General features: G+C 40.0%; 1 protein-coding gene and 1 non-coding gene across 3 annotated transcripts in view; both read left to right on the forward strand.

Moving 5' to 3' along the window:
• The window catches only part of Ep300 (E1A binding protein p300), a 66,833-nt gene that overhangs the window by 5,137 nt on the left and 41,909 nt on the right, over positions 1-19,787 (forward strand). For both annotated transcript variants that reach the window (XM_052161678.1, XM_052161679.1), the window contains exons 2-5: positions 10,388-11,025; positions 15,967-16,143; positions 18,333-18,594; positions 19,379-19,492. In XM_052161678.1, coding sequence (XP_052017638.1) covers positions 10,388-11,025; positions 15,967-16,143; positions 18,333-18,594; positions 19,379-19,492 — 1,191 coding nt within the window. The remainder of the gene's footprint in view (positions 1-10,387; positions 11,026-15,966; positions 16,144-18,332; positions 18,595-19,378; positions 19,493-19,787) is intronic.
• Positions 830-937, forward strand: LOC127668304 (U6 spliceosomal RNA). Its single transcript, XR_007974075.1, has one exon. It is a non-coding gene; the product is annotated as a U6 spliceosomal RNA (small nuclear RNA).

Genomic DNA, 19,787 nt, shown 5'->3' on the forward strand with positions numbered 1-19,787 from the left:
TTTTGTTTGTTTGATTCTTGTTTTGATTTTTGTTGCAAAATGTGTATAGTAGAGCTACTTTAAAATCAGATAGGTTGAATAACCAACCCCATGGTTTAGTAAGGGGTTGCTGTGCTGACTGGTGAAATATAGCAAAACACTTTGCCCCATACCTTAAATTTCTCAAGGCCTTGTAAATTCAGTGCTCGACCTTCAAGCAAATTGTTTGGTTGACAGTGATGTTAAGAATATGGGCGCTTGAGCCGGGTGGTCCTGGTCGAGGCCAGCCTGGTCTACAGAGTGAGTTCCAGGACAGCCAGGGCTACACAGAGAAGGAAAAAAAAAAAACAAAGAATATGGGCGCTTACCACATCTGGAGCTTGTGTTTGGGGAATTGGTGATGGAGAGGGAGAAGAGGGCTAATGCCCTTTAGCATTTAGTTTTCTACCTCTTGTCTATTCAACTTGAAGAAAATAATTTGAAATACTTTGAATGCAGAGTGGTATTCATAAACATACTAAATGTATTGTGGTAAGTTTACAGAAAAATTCAGATGTCATTTTGCCAGTTTGTAATACCCAACAATTAATTAATGAGAAATAGGAAATAGTTTTCATTTAGTCCTTTTTTTTGTTTTTTGTTTTTTTGTAACTTTCAAGATGGAGATGTCGTGCTGTGTTGCCTAGATGGTCTGAAAACTCTAGGGTTCAACCAACCTTCCAGTTAAGCCTCCTTAGTAGCTAGAACTACAGGCACGCTGCATTATACCTGCGTGAAACTATTGTAAGTGTGAGAAACTTTAGTGAAACAATTTATACCAAAGATTAAAACAAACCAAACATTTAATTTTGTGCTTGTTTTGGCCACACATAGACTTAAGATTGAAATAGTACAGAGAATATTAGCATGGCCCCTGCATAAGGATGACACAAAAATGAGTTGGGTAAGATCATTTGTACACACCTATAAATAATATCAGCAGTCAGGAGGCTATGGCAAGGAGCATTGAGTGTTTGAGCTCAGCCTTCGCAAGACCCTACCTACCTCAAAACATAAATGAAAACAATGATTTGGTGGGGAGGGAGAAGGGGAGGCAAACGACTACTTTTTTTCATGCAGTGGCTAGTAGTTTCTGAAATCTTGATGCATATTTTTCTGTTGCTCGTTTCCTTAAAAGAGTATAAAATGCATCTGCTAAGATGGCTGAGTGGGTAAAAGTGCTTGCTGTGCAGTCCTGTACATTTGAATTCAGTCTGGAGAACCTATATAAAAAGTAAAAAGAGCCAACTCTACAGCGTTGTTCTCTGACCACCACATGCATGCGGTGATGAACAGCACATATAGACACAATGGAGAGCTAAGAGAGTAAATACTGATTAGTTAAGCCTCTTAGCAATTTGGTATGGTTTTTTTCACTTTTTTATTTTTAGATGTATTTTGTATATGAGTATTTTGCTTGCATGTATATGCCATGGATGTACCTGGTGCCCTCAGATCAGAAGAGGGTGTGGATCCCCGAGACTGGAGCTGTCAGGTGTGTGCTTGGAACTGAACCCAGATTTTTCTGTAAGAGCAGTAGGTAGGTGCTCTTAACCATTGTGCCATTTCTCCAGCTCCACATAAGAAATTTGTTTTTAAATAACACGTTCTTTTTAAATACCTCAAAGAACAATCCATAGTTTTGTTGAGAAGATAATTTTGAGACTAGGATGGTCTGTCTACATAGCAGGTTCTAGGTCACCCAAGAACACATCGTGAGAGCCAGGCTCAACAAAACAAAGCAAAAACCTACTGAACAGCAAAGATGAGTGGTGAAAGAGTGGGAATTAGAGTCAGACTTCTACAGCTGAGAGTTCCCTGCCTTTATTAACTGAACCAACTTACAGTTCATCTTTCTTAACTGTTGTGCCCACTGTTATAGGGGTGTGTGGTAAGGAATAAGTGAGAATGTTCTATACAATGCTTAGGAAAACTGTAGTCCTAAAACTCTAGGAGGATGAGATTATTTTATTTTATTTTATCTTATTTTATTTTATTTTGATTTATTCGAGACAGGGTTTCTCTGTATACCCCTGGCTGTCCTGGAACTCACTCTGTAGACCAAGCTGGCCTCGTACTCAGAAATCCACCTGCCTCTGCCTCCCTGAGTACTGGGATTACAGGCGTGCACCACCACCACCCAGCTGAGATTAATTATTTCTAGTTAGAATCTAGCCTGGGCTTCAAAGTGATACTGCTACATAAATGATCCTGGGACAGAAGAAAAGTAAAAGTCAGGACAGCATTTGAGGTTGTGCAATGTGTGCAGCATGAAGTGTTAACTAGTTACTGCCAACTCCACCATGTGAGACTTTTCTTTTAGTGGACATACAGATAAAATGGATAAAGACAAAGGGAAGGGCTTAAGAGTGTAGAGAGGTAGTGATCATGTAAGTCTTGTAGGAGACTTTTATTATCACCCACCTAAAGAGTAAGTCTTCTAACACTATAAGAATATTGGAGCAGAAGTAAACCTAAGAATAACATCAGACTTAATCGTGGTGCACCTCTAATCCTAGCATTTGGGCATTGGAAGCATGAAACTGCAAGTTTTATAGGCTGGGCTAGATTAGAGTGAGGGTTTGTTCTAAGAAAATCAACCAAAGCACTGCTGGATATGCTTGCTACCACACAATGTTTTGTATCTAAATAATTAAAAACTAGTTGGTATTTATTAACAGTATAAGAAGCAAATGAAAATCAAATTGTTCTTATTGATAATGTTCAAGATAGGATTCTTTTTCCATAAGTTTAGTGATTACTATTTTTTTTCAGTTTTTCAATTTTTATTTGCTAGTCTAGATGAGTTTTACTGTATTTTAAGTTTTTTTTAATTTTATTTGATTATTTGTTATTTATGTGAGTGTTTTGCCTACATGTGCATATGCACACTGTGTGTGTATGCCCATGGAGACCAGAAGAGGGTATTAGATTCTTTGGAACTAGAGTTACAGACAGTTATGAGGTACCATGTGGGTGCTAGGAATTGAACCCTAGTAGTAGCAGTAAGTACTGACTGCTGAGCCATCTCTTCAGGCACTGTTTTTGTTGTTTAGAGACAAAGGCTCATTCTGCACTACAAGGTGGCCTGGAACTCACTGTAAAAGCACAGTAACTCAGACTCCTTTGAATTCTTTTAAAATGCTTCTGTTTGCCCCGTCCAAAAGATACCTTCCCCCCTGCTCCCCCCTTTTTTTGAGACAGGATTTTTCTTTGTGTAACCCTTGCCTTTCTGCCCTAGAACTCATGCTACAGACCAGGCTGGCCTAGAACTTAAGAGATCTGATTTTTTTTTCTGCTTCCTGAATGGTCCACCACCACACATCTAAAAGATATTTTCCTATAAAGAGGAAGAAAAATGTAGTTCTTTTTAGTTTTCTTTTATCACATCAAGACATACATAAGTACATATGTGAGTGACAGAGTCTTGTACTGTAACTCTAACTTCAAACTTTAAAACCCTACCTATGGGTCAGGATCACAGGTCTGAGCCATTAACACTTAAGGATTGAGAACTACATTTAAATGTAGAGCCAGAAACCTTGGTTACAGTGTAAAACTTACTGTGTGTGTACATGTGTGTTTGTATGTGTGGACCAGTGGGTGATTTTTGGCTGTCTTCTATAATCACACTTCACCCTAGTTTTTGAGATGGGAGCCCCCTGAATCTGAAACTCACTGTTTAGGCTAGATAGGCTGGGTAGCAGGACTCAGGGATCCTCCTCTGCCTACTTCCCTAGGGTTGGGAAGACTTGGCTTTTCCGTGGGTGCTGGGCGCTCAGACTCAGGTCTTTAGTAGCAAGCACTTTGTTTGGTTGTTTGGTTTGGTTTTTCGAGACAGGGTTTCTCTGTATAGCCCTGGCTGTCCTGGAAATCACTCTGTAGACCAGGCTGGCCACAAACTCAGAAATCCGCCTGCCTCTACCTCCCAAGTGCTGGGATTAAAGGCGTGCGGCACCACTGCCTGGCTATGCTGTAGCCTCCTCGTGTGCTGGGATTAAGATGTGCCACAATATTCAGGTATTTAGTGTAGGTTTTTCAAAGCACTGATTGCTACCCCCTTGATGAACTTCATGGCCTACTGTTATGTTAGTTAGCTTGTGAACTACAACTCAGAGTATTAGAACAAAGTGTTAACAAGATGGCAGTTGTCTTTTGGTCTAATGTTTTTTATACTCTTATATGCTGGGCATTTATGCTTGCTTGGTTTATGAAACATTCGATGTTCAAACACACATTTTTGTTTTCCCTTCTCAGAATTTACGGATACAGAGTAGAAGACTGACAATGGAAAAGTCTGGTGTGGCTAGCATTTATTTGGGAAGTATAGATAGGAACGGGTGAATATAAAGCCTAGGTCACAGACACTGGTGGGTGTCTGTGAGAAATTTGTGTCTTTGTTGTGGAATCTTGATATCTTACACATAATTATACACATATGATGCCCCTTGGCTGAAATAGGGAAGTGCATGAGGCTGGAAAGTGGCCATTCCAATAACTTGTAAACCCCACTCGACTAGAGGGATAGTAAGATGTTGTTCGAGGTGATCAAGGGGTTGAACGTGGCTAACAATGCTTATAGAAGTTGTCCATTTAGTCATTTACATGGGTGTAGAGTTATACTTAAGATATTAAAATGAAGTAAGACTTGGGAAAAAGCAGTAAGAGAAGTAAGATTTAAGGATTCTGGCTTTAGTAAGTGTGGTCTTTATCACAGAAGATGGAAAAAAGTGGTAAGGTTGGAAAGCTAGGTGGCCAAGATATAACTTGGTATTGATTTTAGTATAAGTAGCCAAGTGGAGAAATCTGAAGAATTTCTAAGTTTCAAGTTGGGGAAGATGAGTGGGTAATTTTATTTACTAAGAGATTGTAGGAAGAGAAGTCTTTGGGGGTGTATGTATGTATTGTATGAACAAATGGCTATACTAGGGGAGTCAGTTAAAACTAGGACAATTGGAAGTTTCTTCTGAATTCAGAAAGACACTGTCTATATTTGATGTCTGTTCCTTTGTAGCTAGCAGTTACTGAATATTTACCAAAGATGAGGCATTTGGAATGTAAAGATGAACCAAGATTCTGCTCTTGAGTGTAGGATCTGCTAAGGTGGTATACATAGACATAAAGTTTCCTTACAAACAATGCACTGGTAATTTTTAAAGGTACCTGATAGGGAGGGGCCCAGGCAATGGTGGTACACACTTTTAATTCTAACACTGGGACACAGAAGCAGGTGGATTTCTGTCAGTTCTAGGCCAGTCTGGTCTACAGATTGAGTTCCAGAACAGCCAGACCTACACAAACCTGTAGGCCTGGATGAATACTGCCTCCCTCACCTTTGCTCCTCTGCCCCTCCAAAAAAAGGTAGCTGATAGAGCTATTTCAGATTTCAGACATAGGTCTTGGATATTGCTGGGAAAATTCATATAACAAAACGTGCATCTTAACAAAAGTGATTAGGGCTAGAAGTACTTACTTAGCTTTTGTTACACATGCAGAAGGATATTCTACATAAATACAAATGATGTGGCTAGAATGTATACTGTGTGGTTGGATGTTTTTATGGAGTTGAAAGCAGATAAGACAAACATAGTAAGGAGTTTGCCATTATTAGATTTTCACAGCAAAAACTGTAGGAGTAAAAAAATGGTTGATGAAAGATTGTTCTGATTGCAGGGAGAGGACCTGAGAGCAGAATAGCTGTCCTAAGAAATTTTTGTAGACCAAGCTGGCCTAGAACTCAAGAGATCTGCGTAGGCTCCGGCTTTTACCACCCATCCTTCAGAAGGCAGAGGCAAGCAGCTCTGAATTTGAGGCTAACTGGGTTTCCATGGCAAGGTCCCTGGTGTCTATAGTTAAGTAAAGATAAGTAAATAACAGCCAGGCAGTGGTGGCGCATGCCTTTAATCCCAACACTTGGAGGCAGAGGCAGACAGATTTCTTTTCTTTTCTTTTTTTTTTTTGGATTTGTTTTTTTTCCGAGACAGGGTTTCTCTGTATATCCCTGGCTGTCCTGGAACTCACTCTGTAGACCAGGCTGGCCTCGAACTCAGAAATCCGCCTGCCTCTGCCTCCCAGAGTGCTGGGATTACAGGCGTGCGCCACCACCACCCAACTGGCAGACAGATTTCTGAGTTTGAGGCCAGCCTGATCTTCAGAGTGAGTTCCTGGACAGCCAGGGCTATTCAGGGAAACTCTGTCTTGAACACTTCCCCACCCCACCCCCCAAAAAGGAAGAGATTTTCCTAGTTCACTTGCTAGTTCACTTATTTTTCTTTTGTGTGTATGGGCATTTTACTCCTGTGGATGTTTGAGTATCATGAGTGTGCAGTGCCAGAAGAAGGTTTTAGATCCTCTGGAATTTTAGTTACAGATGATTTTGAGCTACCATGTTGGTGCCATAAATTAAATTGGTTTTTCTGTATGAACAACCATTGCTTTTAACTTCTGAGCTATCTTTCCTACCCCCTGCAATTTATTAATTTATTTTGTTTTGATTTTTTGAGAGGGTCTCTTCCTGGCTGGCCTTGAACTCAGAGATCCACCTGCCTCTGCCTCCTAAGAGCTGGGATTAAAGGCCTGTACCAAGCACATACATAGAAGTAGGAGACCTATCCTGGAATTCTGTATGAGAAGTAGGTATTCTCTGCTGCTGAGTTATCTAGCACTCCCCCTCAAGACTAGTTTTGTTTGGAACTTGGAAGGGAATCCACACATTCTGCTTTTGAAACATGTCCTCTAACAACTGAGCTGAATTTCTAGCCCTTAAGTTTTTTTTCCTGGTGTTATTTGTTTGTGCTAAGACAGGACAACTTGTGTGATTCTGAGTGGTTCTCTCTACCTCTCTACCATGATGGTAGAGGGATCAGCTCATTATCAGACTTGTCAGACGTCACCTGCCTTTATTACTAGCTGAGCCATCTTAGTGGACTACCCCTGCTATTTTTATTACTATGTTGATTTTGTGATTTTTGATAATTTATCTCCATAATTTATGATGTATAAATAATAAGTAGTTGAAGGTTATCTTAGTTCCTTCACTATGTTCAATATGCTGATAATAGACTATTTCCTTGGATATTCTAGTGGAAAGTAAAAAAAATATTTAAAATCTCAATTATATAAGTATCAAGGATGTAATGAAAAAAGTATTAGTATATTAGGCAATTTTTGTATGGTAGCTTTAGATCACTTTCATTCAAAATTTATGTTTCAGATTATCCATGGGTTTTTTAAAGTTAATTTTTTGTATGTTTTCATTATCTGTATATTGGTGTTTGGGTTTGTATACATGAATGTGCTGCTTTTGGAGGCAGCAGACGATAAGGTCTCCTGGAACTGGAGTTACAAATGGTTCTGAGACTCATGAATTGTGTGGCTTACATCCTCTGTAATAGCTGTGCTCACTGTCTTCTGAGCATGGTTTATTATGTGTTTGTGGTAGAAGGGTCAGTCAGATTCTTTAAAAGAAGAAAGTAAAAGAAAAAATCTAGACTCCAGCTCTGTTAGCCTGCTTGCCTAGTATGCACGAAGCCCTGTGTTAAATCTCTAGCACCAACTAAAATGAGAAGTGATGGTAACACAACTGTAATCTCAGTATCCCTGCGATGAGGCAGGGGAAACAGAAGCTCAAGATTATCCTCATAGAGAATTCCAGACTATCCTTGAATACTTGAAACCCTGCCCAAATGAATTTACATCCCAGAGAGAAATAAAGGCATATTTAGAGAAAGAGTTATAAAATACTAATTAAGATTGAGTCAAGTGGGTCATGAAAGTGTATTAGAAGTATTAGAAGTGGACTAACTCTTATCATATGTATGTATGTATGTATATGTGGTGTATCTAGTAGCCTCCATGTGGTTATACATGTAGATGTGTATATGTGGAGGTCTGGGGTTGATTTGGGGTATCCTCCTTGATCATACTCTGCTTTTTTTTTATATTAAGGTCTAACCTGACTAAGTTAACCTGACTGGGAACTGGATCTGATCAGTTTGGCAGCTTGGTTTTGGTATTCCCTATCTCTGTCTCCTTCCCACTGGGATTACAGGTTCTGGGAATCTAGACTCCAGTCTTGAAGCTTGTACAGCAAGCATGTGTACTTACTGAGCCATTTTTCTAGCCTGGACTCATTTTTGATTGTGTAGGTTCAAGTATATTTAATTATTAAATACCCATTAATGTATTTTTAAAATTATTTCTTTATATTTTATGTGCATTGGTGTTTGCCTGCATGTGTGCCTATGTCAGAGTGTCAGATCCTAAAGTTGCAAATAGATGTGGGTGCTATGATTCGAACCTGGGTCCTCTGGAAGAACAATTAGTGCTCTTTTATAACTGCTGAGCTTTCTCCCTAGCCCCTGTATTTTGTTTTAAGAATTGGGTTTTTTTTGTTTTTTGTTTTTTAAATTGTGTGTTTATGTGAGTGGTATGGTTATCCTTGAGAATGTGGATACCTCAGGAGGCCATTTGTGAGCTACCCAGTTTGGGTACTGGTAACTGAATTCTAGCCCTCTGCAAGAGATCTACATACAATTTAACTACTGAATCATTTCTCTAGCCCACACTACTGTGTTTTTTATAAGATCTCCTGTAGAACAGGCTAGCCTTGAACCCAGGATCTCCTTGTCTGTATCTTCCAATTTCTGGGCTTACAGGTGTTCACCACTATGCTGTTTCCATTAATGCTTTTTCCATGTGGAAACTATTTGGAAACCTTAAAGGAAGGAAAACTCAAAACACTTCAGCATTAAGACAGGACAATAAGGTGATGTCTGGAAACTTTGGTGTTTGAGGCCTTGTCTCCTATAGTCTAGAATGACCTTGAACTCCTTATCTGGCCTCCACTTCTCAAGTGCTGAAATTATAGGGAGCCTGCTGTAACTATGGGCTACACTAATACTCGTGCTTGGTGCAGTTTTGCAGTTAAATGCAGAGAAAAGTATCTGAGTATGTTAAGAATCATTAAGATACTCTCCCCTTGCCAGACAGTAAAGCATTTGCTGGTATAAAATGCTAAAGTGCCAATATTGAGGAGTCAAAATCTGTAATACGTACTATAATTCTTGGCTGAGGTAGAGAGTGGCTGTTTGCAAATAATGGTACCCAGAAGCATTATTTGTAACACTTTCTGGCTAGGTTTTGGTTAAAGCAAACTGTTGTGTAGGATATGAATATGTAACCAAATTCACTTCACTAGTAAAGGCTGTACTTGTGATATGAGAAGTGATCAACCGTGGTAGACATCCCATCTCACCTGTGGCTCACACTTAGTTGATTCTATTCTGCTGCATCCAGACTTGTGTTGGTTGTGTATGTATTATAGTACTTAGTTTTCATTTTAACTTTCTAAGGAACACTGACATTGCCCAATTTAATTTCAAAAGTTGGAGGGTTTTTTGAGTCAAGATTTCATTCTGTAGCCAAGTAAGCCTGTTCTTTCTTCGCCCTCCCAAGTGCTAGGGCTCTAGGCATGCTGAACTTAGATTAGCATTAAAAAAAATTATCAAAGGGCTGGGAAGAAGGCTCGGTGGTTCCAAGCATTTCCTGCCTTTCCACAGGTCTAAGTTCAGCTTTCAGCACCCATGTTAGGCAGCTCACAACTACTTCTAATTCCATCTTCAGGGAAAATGTTCTTTTCTGATCTCTGTTGGTACAAACATAAATTTTTTTATGAAAACAAACTTTTTACATTTAGTTTGTGTCCATGTCTTTGTGGGTCATCCCTGTGGGTGTGAAAGTCAAAGGACAGCATATAGGAATCAGTTCTCTTCTTTATTCCTTTATTAGGGTTCTGGGGCATAAACTCAGGTTGTCAGGCTTAGCTGCAAGTGCCATTCTCTAGTGAGTAGTCTCTCTGATCCAGCATGCCTTCTAGTGAGCATTAGTACTGTTTTCTACTTCTCATTTGGTAGGTATTGTGCCAACATTCAGTCCTATTTTTGCTTAGTGTTATGCCTCAGTTCTTAGGTTTGGGGTTGGGTTTTGTTTGTTGTTGTTTTGTTTTGTTTTTCAAGACAGGGTTTCTCTGTGTAACAAACCCTGGCTGTTCTGGGCTCCCTTTGTAGACCAGGCTGGCCCCAACCTCACTGAAATCTGCCTGCCTCTACTTTCTGAGTCCTGGGATTAGAGGCATGTGCCCACCATATCTGGCCAGTTCTTAAGTTTTATAGCTTGTTTGGTTAACCAAAACTAGCCTTTTAAAAAAAAATACTATTTTAGTATATAAAAAAGCTTCAATAAAGTAAACATTTAGTTTTCTTTGGAGAGTTGTAGATGTAATTAATTTATGCTGAGAACTAAATTGTCTTAGGAGCTTCTGATTTTGTTTGTGTCACATTTAACCTTTATCTTCTCTATTTGTTTTTAGATTTTGGTTCACTGTTTGACCTGGAACATGACTTACCAGATGAACTAATCAACTCGACCGAATTGGGACTAACCAATGGTGGCGATATTAGTCAACTTCAGACAAGTCTTGGCATAGCACAAGATGCAGCTTCTAAACATAAACAGCTGTCAGAACTGCTAAGGTCTGGTAGTTCCCCTAACCTCAATATGGGAGTTGGTGGACCAGGCCAAGTTATGGCCAGCCAGGCCCAACAGAACAGCCCTGGATTAAGTTTGATAAATAGCATGGTCAAAAGTCCAATGGCACAGACAGGCTTGACTTCTCCCAACATGGGGATGGGCAGTAGTGGACCAAGTCAAGGTCCTACTCAGTCTACAGCAGGTATGATGAACAGTCCAGTGAATCAGCCTGCCATGGGAATGAACACAGGGATGAATGCTGGCATGAATCCTGGAATGTTGGCTGCAGGCAATGGACAAGGGATAATGCCCAATCAAGTCATGAATGGTTCCATTGGAGCAGGCCGGGGACGGCCAAACATGCAGTACCCAAACCCAGGCATGGGCAATGCTGGCAGTTTATTGACTGAGCCACTACAGCAGGGCTCTCCTCAGATGGGAGGACAACCAGGATTGAGAGGCCCCCAGCCACTTAAGGTGAGTACTGTTTGTGTTTGTGTATATAGTGCCCTTTTGTCCATTTTAGTGATGTAGGAAGAGTTTATTTTGTTGATTTTTGTATTTTATTTGCCAAAGATCTAATGTGTTGGTTTAAGTCATAAGATCCTTTATTAAGTTTATAGAAAATATATTTATACTGGACTAGTAGTATCTTGTACCTTCATGATTCTTCCAAATTGTGGTCTATGAATTCCTAATCTTTCTGGTCTCTAATTGTTGGAATATTTTTACCTCCTTTTAGAATCCATATTATCCTTGTAGTCTCCTTATAAAAAGTACAATTTTTAGATAGTAGTTATTAACACTATTTAGGCAGAGAATTCATTTTTTCTACTAAAGTGCCTCTGTGTGAGAGTATGCTTGTGTGTGTTTACTACACTGCTATTCTTGCAGAACACTGGGGTTGAGTTACTAGTATCCACAAGTGTCTCACAACTGTCTGTAACTCCAGTTCCAGAGGGTCCCACTCTCTCTGACCTCTGCAGTTACATGGATGTGTACACATTGTGCAGAAAAACTAATCAAGCACATACACATACCCACAAATAAAAATATATTTTTAAAAAAGTTGGGGGTGGGGTGGTGGAGAGATGGTTCAGCGGTTAGAGCACTGCCTGCTCTTCCAGAGGTCTTGAGTGTCTCTGAACAGCCCTGGTTGTCCTGGAGCTGTAGATGAGACTGGCCTCGAACTCACAGAAATTTGCTTGCCTCTGCTTTCAGAGTACTAGGGTTAAAGGCTTGCACAACCATTGGACAAAAAAAGATAGATCTTAAGCATGGTAGCAGACATTTTTGATCCCAGCACTTGGGAGCCAGAGCCACATGACATGGATGGATCTCTGAATTAAACTTGTTTGCCACAGTGTATCAGGATAGCCAGAGCTACATAGTGAGATACTATCTCAAAAAACAGGAGGATGATGGTGGGGGTGGATCTCGCCACATTTAGGATGTAGTTCAGGGTTCAGTGCAGAAAGTGTGCCTAGTATGAACGAGAACCTAGGATTGATCACCAGTCCCTCCTGACATATTTCTGAGCTTCATGCAAGTGAGTATTTACTTTAGGAGAGTTAATTCCATTCTTCCAAATAGTGATAATACAGTTTTTGGACTTTACTTTTGGCACTAATCTGTGATAAATTTCTGTATATAATATTAGGATAGTTTCTTATTCCCCCCCCCCCCCCATACAGGGTTTCTCTGTGTAGCCCTGGCTGTCCTGGAACTCACTCTCCAGACCAGGCTGGCCTCAAACTCAGAAATCTGCCTGCCTCTGCCTCCCAAGTGCTGGGATTAGAGGTGTGCCCCACCACTGCCTGGCTAGGAGAGTTTCTTATTAAAGATAGGATCTCAATATCCCAGGCTGGCCGCCAACTTCCTGATCTTCCTTCCAGTGCTTCCCAGATGCTGAGATTTCATGCAAATAACCCCACACTCAGTTTATGGGGTACAGGGGGATCAAACCAGGTAGTCATGCATGTCAGGAAAGAACTATGTTAACTGAGCCATGTATCTCCAGCGCCAAGAGTTCTTGATCTTACATTAACAGTGTGTTGTATAGATATGATAGCTCAGCTGTTAAAAAGAGCTTGTACTGATCTTTAATTCAGAATGGATCTGAGTTTTCAGCATCTATGATAGTGGTTCCCAAGCCCCTGTAAATATAGCTCCATGGGATCTAAAGCCTCTGGCCTGCAGGGAGACCTGAATATGCACGGCATACTCATTTTTCCACCAAGTCTGGCTTTGTTTGTTTTGTTTTGCTATGTAGCTTACGTTGGTCTTAAACTCAAGATTCAGGTCTCTTTTCCCATTCTTTTGGATGCTGATATTACAAGCTTGAACTTGCCTGGTAGAATACTTTGTTTCTTTGTTACACTTAATTGTTTTTGTTATTATTTTATATGTATGAGTGTTTTACTCACATGTATGTATGTATGTATGTTCACCATGTACATGTATGCTTAGTGACACCAAATGCTGGAGGAAGATCCCCTCCATCTGGAATTATGGACAGTGTGAGGTACCATGTAGATTCTTGAATAATGGGTCATTTGCTAGAACAAGTGGTTTGAATTGCCAGAGCAATCTCTTCAGCCCTGATATTTTGGTTTGTAATGTGTCCATGTGTATTTTATTACATTTCTAGTTTTCTGCAGCAACAGAAATTAACAGCAAAGTATTAATAGGTATTTAATACATACAAGGCAGTTTTTAGCAAAGGAAGAATGAAACTTTGAAGGATTTTGTAGGGTAGAGGGTGCTTTTTGCTTGTACCTTCCTGGCTGTTGTGTGTCACAACTTTCCCTGGGGAGACACAACACACAATGAGTACTACCAAAAAAGGGAATCACAGACTAAACTAGAACTATCACAAAAGTCTAATTTGGTGAACTAGTGAGCTTTATTAGAGTGTTTACCAGAGTATGAGTTGAGGGATTACAAGAGAAGAAATGACTCAAAAACAACTGTATTGCCAAAGTGCATCCAGCAGGGTTATATAGCTGGGAACCTAGACAGCCTGCAGGCAGCTCTGTAGCTTGAAGAAAATCCTTTCCAAAAGCCTCAGTTGGTCTAAACCTCTTTCAGGCAGCTTGGCTACTTTCTGCTGCTTCTGAGTAGCTGGTCTGACCTCAGAGGCCTCTTTGAAGCTTTTCTCCTCTGAGAGAAGAGCTGTAGCTCACCTTCTGTCTATGGGGGAACTCAGCCTTTTGCTTACTCTGGCAGTGAGAGATCTAGTGAATCTGATCAGTTTCAGGACCTTCCTGAAGCTATTTTTTAATTGATAGATTCCTATTTAAGGAGCTCCCAGCAGGGTGGAATGTTTCAATCTGGCATTACAACAGCTGGTCCTTTCTTTGCCTTTTCATGTTAGGTCAGTGAGTGTATTATGGCAGGTAATTGGACATCAGGAGCTATCAGCTATAAAAGGAACTGAGATCCAATAACATCAGGGTAGCAGACACAAATATAGTCCTATCTTACTTAATTTTGTTTGGTGGGGGAGAAAAGACTTCAAGAGACAGAAAGTATAGTAATGGGAAGGTGGAAATTCTGAGACACAATACCAGTTTGTATTGAGATATGTGAACACAAACATAGACACTGAGGCAACTTACAAACATCTACTTTTTATTTACTTCTGTGAACTTCTAGAAACACTGTTACTTCCTTTGTGTCATTCAAAGTTCTGTGGTAAACTGGCTTTCATACTTAATCTCAATGAATTTTCATTTTGATTAAGGATACAATTATAAATGCACCAGAACTCAGTATAGGCATGGGTATTATAATTATTTTAGAATAAATAATACTACTTTAAAATCTAAATAAGCAAGGTTAAGTAGTTAGAAGCACTGGTTCTCTCCTTTCAGAGGACCCAGGCACCATTCCCAGAATCTGTGTTGTAGCCAACCCTAATTCCAGTTGCAGGGTTCTAATGCCACCTACTGACCTTGAAAGGCACTGCATATTAGTGGTACACACCCATCCATCCAGGCAGAACACTCATAAAATAAGCATAGTTGTGGTTGTGCATGTTTATGATCCAGCCTTGGGAGACTGAAGAGGGGAATTGAACTTCAAGGAAAACCTTGGTTATATGTGAGATTATGTCCTTTTTGTTTTGTTGTTGTTTTTGTTTTTGTTTCTTTGTGTAGCCCTGGCTGTCTTGGAACTCACTCTGTAGATCAGGCTGGCCTCGAACTCAGAAATCCACCTGCCTCTGCCTCCCAGAGTGCTGGGATTACAGGCATGCGCCACCACCACCTGGCGTGAGATTATGTCTTAAAAGAATAAGTGGTACTACTTAAGAAAAACATTTACATTATTGTGATCCTAGTATTTATTTCCTTTACTAGTTAAAGTTAATACTAGGTAGTCACATGAGAGTGGGAATGTGACTGGCATGGAACTGGTAATTCTGCTTTTCTTTCCAAAGTGCTAGGATTATAGGCCTCACAGAACCAATCCTGGTATGAAAATGCAGTTGGGGTGGGGGTTAAGAAAGATTATTTGGTAAAATGCTTGCCACACAAGCACAGGGACTTATTAGTCCCCAGCATCCAAGTACAAAAGCTAGCTCTGGTGGCATTTTAATCTCCACAATGGAGAGGCAAAGGCCAGGCTCCTTGGCTTAATCAGCACCGTCTTGGTAAAGACACCTGCCAGGCCTGGTGTCTTTGACTCAGTCGTCTAACTTCTTTACATGCACTATGGTAAGTGCATGCAAGTTGGTATGCATTGGCATACACGAATACACAAATTCAGTGTAAAAACCTACTTAACATTCCTCATTGATTGTGGAATGTCTTCAGATAAACTGAGCACAAAGAAGATAGACTTTAAAAAGTTTTATGTGCAGCCTTGCCGTGGTGGCACACTGCCTTAAAATCCCAGCACTTAGGAGACAGAGGCAGTCGGATTTCTGAGTTTGAGGTGGTCCTAGCTCTATAGCTAAGTGAAATTTCTGATCCTGTAGCTTCTACCTGTTGCTCAGCATTTTTTTAAACCATAATTTGTGATATGCACTTTGATAAGCAAATACTTTTATTCAATGTGTTTTTATTTTTAAATTTGCATTGTATTTGATTGTATGTGCATTCTTAAGAAGAGCATATACCTCTCCCCCCCAGGTTAGAGGGTATAGAGGACAGCTTGTGGAGTTGGTCCTCTCCTTTAAGTTTTACAAGTATAGGGGATTAAATTCAGGTTGATAGAATTTTGCAGTAAGCAACTTTACTTGCTAAGCTATGTTCCTGAATCTTTCAGTATGTTTGTTTGTTTGTTTGTTTGTTTGTTTCAAGAATAACCAAAGGATTTTATGTAAAATGGTTTTCTAATATAGAACATGAAGTATGGTCATGATGGTGTCTTAGTAATATAGAGAATGACCTTTTGTTTTCTAATTTTATATAGATGGGAATGATGAGTAATCCCAGTCCTTATGGTTCACCATACACTCAGAATTCTGGACAGCAGATTGGAGCAAGTGGCCTTGGTCTCCAAATTCAGACAAAGACTGTTCTACCAAATAACTTATCTCCATTTGCAATGGACAAAAAGGCAGTTCCTGGTGGGGGAATGCCCAACATGGTGAGTACTTAGCAGTATTTTTCTTGTCTTTTTGGTTTTTTTTCTGTCTTTTTTTTTTCTTCTTTCTTTCTTTTTGGTTTTTAGAGACGTGGTCTCTCTGTGTAGCCCTGGCTGTCCTAGAATTCTGAGGTCTGCCTGCCTTTGCCTCTGCCTCCACCTCTGCCTGGTGCTTTTCTCTTTAACATGTATGTGCATGCAGAATAGATGTGTGCACCATACTGTGGTAAACTTGTGGATGTCAGAAGTTAGCTTGCAGAAGTTTTCTTCTAATGTGAGTCTTGAATTGTATTCAGGTCATTACAATTACCAGTTGAGCATATTAGGCTGGCATTTAACACATTGGTATTATATATTCTTGGTGCCTTAAGATACATGAAGGTACATGTGCCTTGCAATGGAATTTTACTTTGTAAAATTTCCACATGGAATTTTATTTGCTGCGCCTATTGATGAGTTGGAAAACTAATTCACAATAAGAGTAAATGTGTGCTGCAGTGAGAGTTCCAGCAGGTTCTCTGGTAAGCATTGTTTCTGAAGGATAGGAAAAGAGAACCTCACTGCTCTTGCAGACAGTCTTACTCTCACTGCAAAGACTTCTCAAGGACTGTGAATACTAATTTCATTTCTATTAGTGTAATGAAGTGATTTTCTGGGATGGAACCAAGTACAGCAGTGGCTATGGCTGAGCTTTGTTACGTAGCGTCTATGAGGGACAGTTTGCATCTGCTTACAATGTCCAGGAAGGTGGGCCAGCCATCTACATAGCAAGTTACAGGCCATCCTGAGCTCAGATCAGACCTTAAAGAGACCAGTGAAAGGAGACATGCTCAGTGTGGTGGAGCACATCTTTAGTCAGTGCAAATGGAGACCCACACCTGTGGATGTGGATCTGATTTGGGTTCAAACAATTTCTACTTAGGAATTAAATGATTTGTTTTTACTTTTTGAAATTTGTTCTAGAGCAATTTTATTTTTCTTTTTACAAGTTTTAGTATTTTGTGTTGTGTTAATTGTCTGTATTTCAAAAGAAACATAACAAAGATTTAACAAAAAAAGAAACATGTCCTTACTGTCCTAAGGAATAACTTATACTGGGAAAATTTAATTTTTTTAAGAGGCATAAAAACTATTTTTTGCTCAACATGGTAGCACATGTCTTCAGTTCTAACACTTGTTATTTTGTTTACTCCCCCCCTCCCCCCCCAGACAGGGTTTCTCTCTGTAGCCCTGGCTGTCCTGGAGCTCACTTTGTAGACCAGGATGGCCTTGAACTCAGAAATCCGCCTGCCTCTGCCTCCCAGAGTGCTGGGATTACAGGCGTGCTCCACCACCGCCTATTTGTTTACTTTTAACACTTATTTTTTGTTTTAAGATTTCTTCTTGTGTTTGTGTGTGCGCATGTTCATGCATGTAGGCTGGTGCCCATGTAGGCTAGAAGAGCATCTTGGGTCCCTAGAGCTTTAGTTGGAGGAAGCCGTGAGCTCTAGATATGTATACTGTAAACTGAATGCAAGTACTTTCAACCACTGGAACATCTCTCCAGCCCTGTGTGTTTTTTTGAGGCAGGATATGTTAACAGGCTGGTTTCAAACTTATTCTGTAGAAGATTGGCCTTGAATTCTGTATCTTACCCTTTCCTTTGAGCCTCTAATACTGAGAATGTGGACTTTACCTGTTCTTTCTTTTGGTTTAGTTCTCTGTGTCTAATGCATACATACTTTGATTATTACTGAAAGGTGTTCTAATTTCTTTTCTTTTTTAAAGATTGTGTTTGTCTGTGTGTGTGTGTGTGAGAGAGAGAGAGAGAGAGAGAGAGAGAGAGAGAGAGAGAGAGAGAGTGTACATTGTAGCTGTCTTCAGACATACCAGAAGAAGGTATTGGATCCCATTACAGATGGTTGTGAGCCACCATATGTTTGCTGAGAATTGAACTCAGGGCCTCTGGAAGAGCAATCAAGTGCTCTTAACCACTAATCCATCTCTCCAGCCCCATAATTTCTTACTGCCTTAATCTTTCTGATAATAAGAGCTATTTATCATATATATATTGAATTCTTCTCATCCAAATTAAAGAATGAAGTCTTACATATAGTAGATCACCATCAAGGATTTAATTTGAAAATACCTAGTTCTTGTTAAAAGATGGCACACTGCAACACTGTTAACTGTATCTTTGCTACATTTGTTAGGGCCAACAGCCTACCCCATCGGTCCCGCAGCCAGGCCTCGTGACTCCAGTTGCTGCAGGGATGGGTTCTGGAGCGCATACAGCTGATCCAGAGAAGCGCAAGCTCATCCAGCAGCAGCTTGTTCTCCTTCTCCATGCTCACAAGTGCCAGCGCCGGGAGCAAGCCAACGGGGAAGTGAGGCAGTGCAATCTTCCCCACTGCCGAACCATGAAAAATGTTCTAAACCATATGACTCATTGCCAGTCAGGCAAATCCTGTCAAGGTGAGTAGCTTTTAGGATGATAGTTTTATTCAGTACTTTATGTTGATGGCATTTTAGACATGTTCTGACATTAAATTTTGCTCTCCCCTTTTATAAATAAAGCAACTTTGTACACCACATGCATCCTGACCAATAAAATACAACTTCTTGGTGTATATTTGCTTGTTTGTATTATTCCTGGAAATTGAACCCTGAGCCTTGTATGTGGTAGAGGAGCCATGTTTCGATCCATAAATTTGCCAGAGGATACTGATTAGGCTAATCTAGCTATCAGCTAGTTTGTTCTGGGAGCTTAGCATCTCCACCTCCCAAGCCTTGGGGTTAGCCTGACATATTTCAGGTAGGTACTAGGGTCTGACTCCTGCTTCTCATGCTTGTATTGCAAGCCTTTGACTAACAGAGCTATCTTTACATCTTGCACATTACCCATTTGCCTCTCCTAATACTTTGAAAGGCAACTGTATGGATGAAATACAATTTATCTATTTTGTTAATAGAATCTTGATTGTATTTTCTATGGGAAATTATGAAGATAGCTGCTAAATATTTTTAGTAAGTATTATAAGGTTAGAGAGGAAGTTGTAATATTTTGTGATTTTGTTCATTGATTTTTTTCCAGTATAGCCATGTGGACAAGTACTCAACACAATACAGTTGAATTGAATACCCTTATGTCTAGTATCACTGTTTTATAGGCATGTATCTTTATATTTGGAGCATTTGTTAAGTTGGATGTCATTCCTGTAAATAAAAAAACAAATTACAATATTTTGTTTTATTTTAGTGGCACATTGTGCATCTTCTAGACAAATCATTTCACACTGGAAAAATTGCACAAGGCATGATTGTCCTGTGTGTCTTCCTCTCAAAAATGCTGGGGATAAGCGAAATCAACAGTGTAAGTGATTACATCTTGCTGATTTTTATCCAAGTATTTTGAGCAGCACACTAGTGCTCTTTGACAGTGCAGACTACTACTTGCTTTTCTGAGACTTGAGTCCTGTCATGCCATTTTGAATGAAAGGTTTTCTATTTCTCTCTCTCCTCTTTCCTCCCCCCGCCCCCATTTGTTTTTCGAGACAGGGTTTCTCTGTGTAGCACTGACTGTGTCCTGGAACTCACTCTGTAGACCAGGCTAGCCTGGAACTCAGAAATCTGCCTGCCTCTGCCTCCCAAGTGCTGGGATTAAAGGC

Source organism: Apodemus sylvaticus, chromosome 17 (genome assembly GCF_947179515.1).
Source record: "Apodemus sylvaticus chromosome 17, mApoSyl1.1, whole genome shotgun sequence".
NCBI classification, from domain to species: domain Eukaryota; kingdom Metazoa; phylum Chordata; class Mammalia; order Rodentia; family Muridae; genus Apodemus; species Apodemus sylvaticus.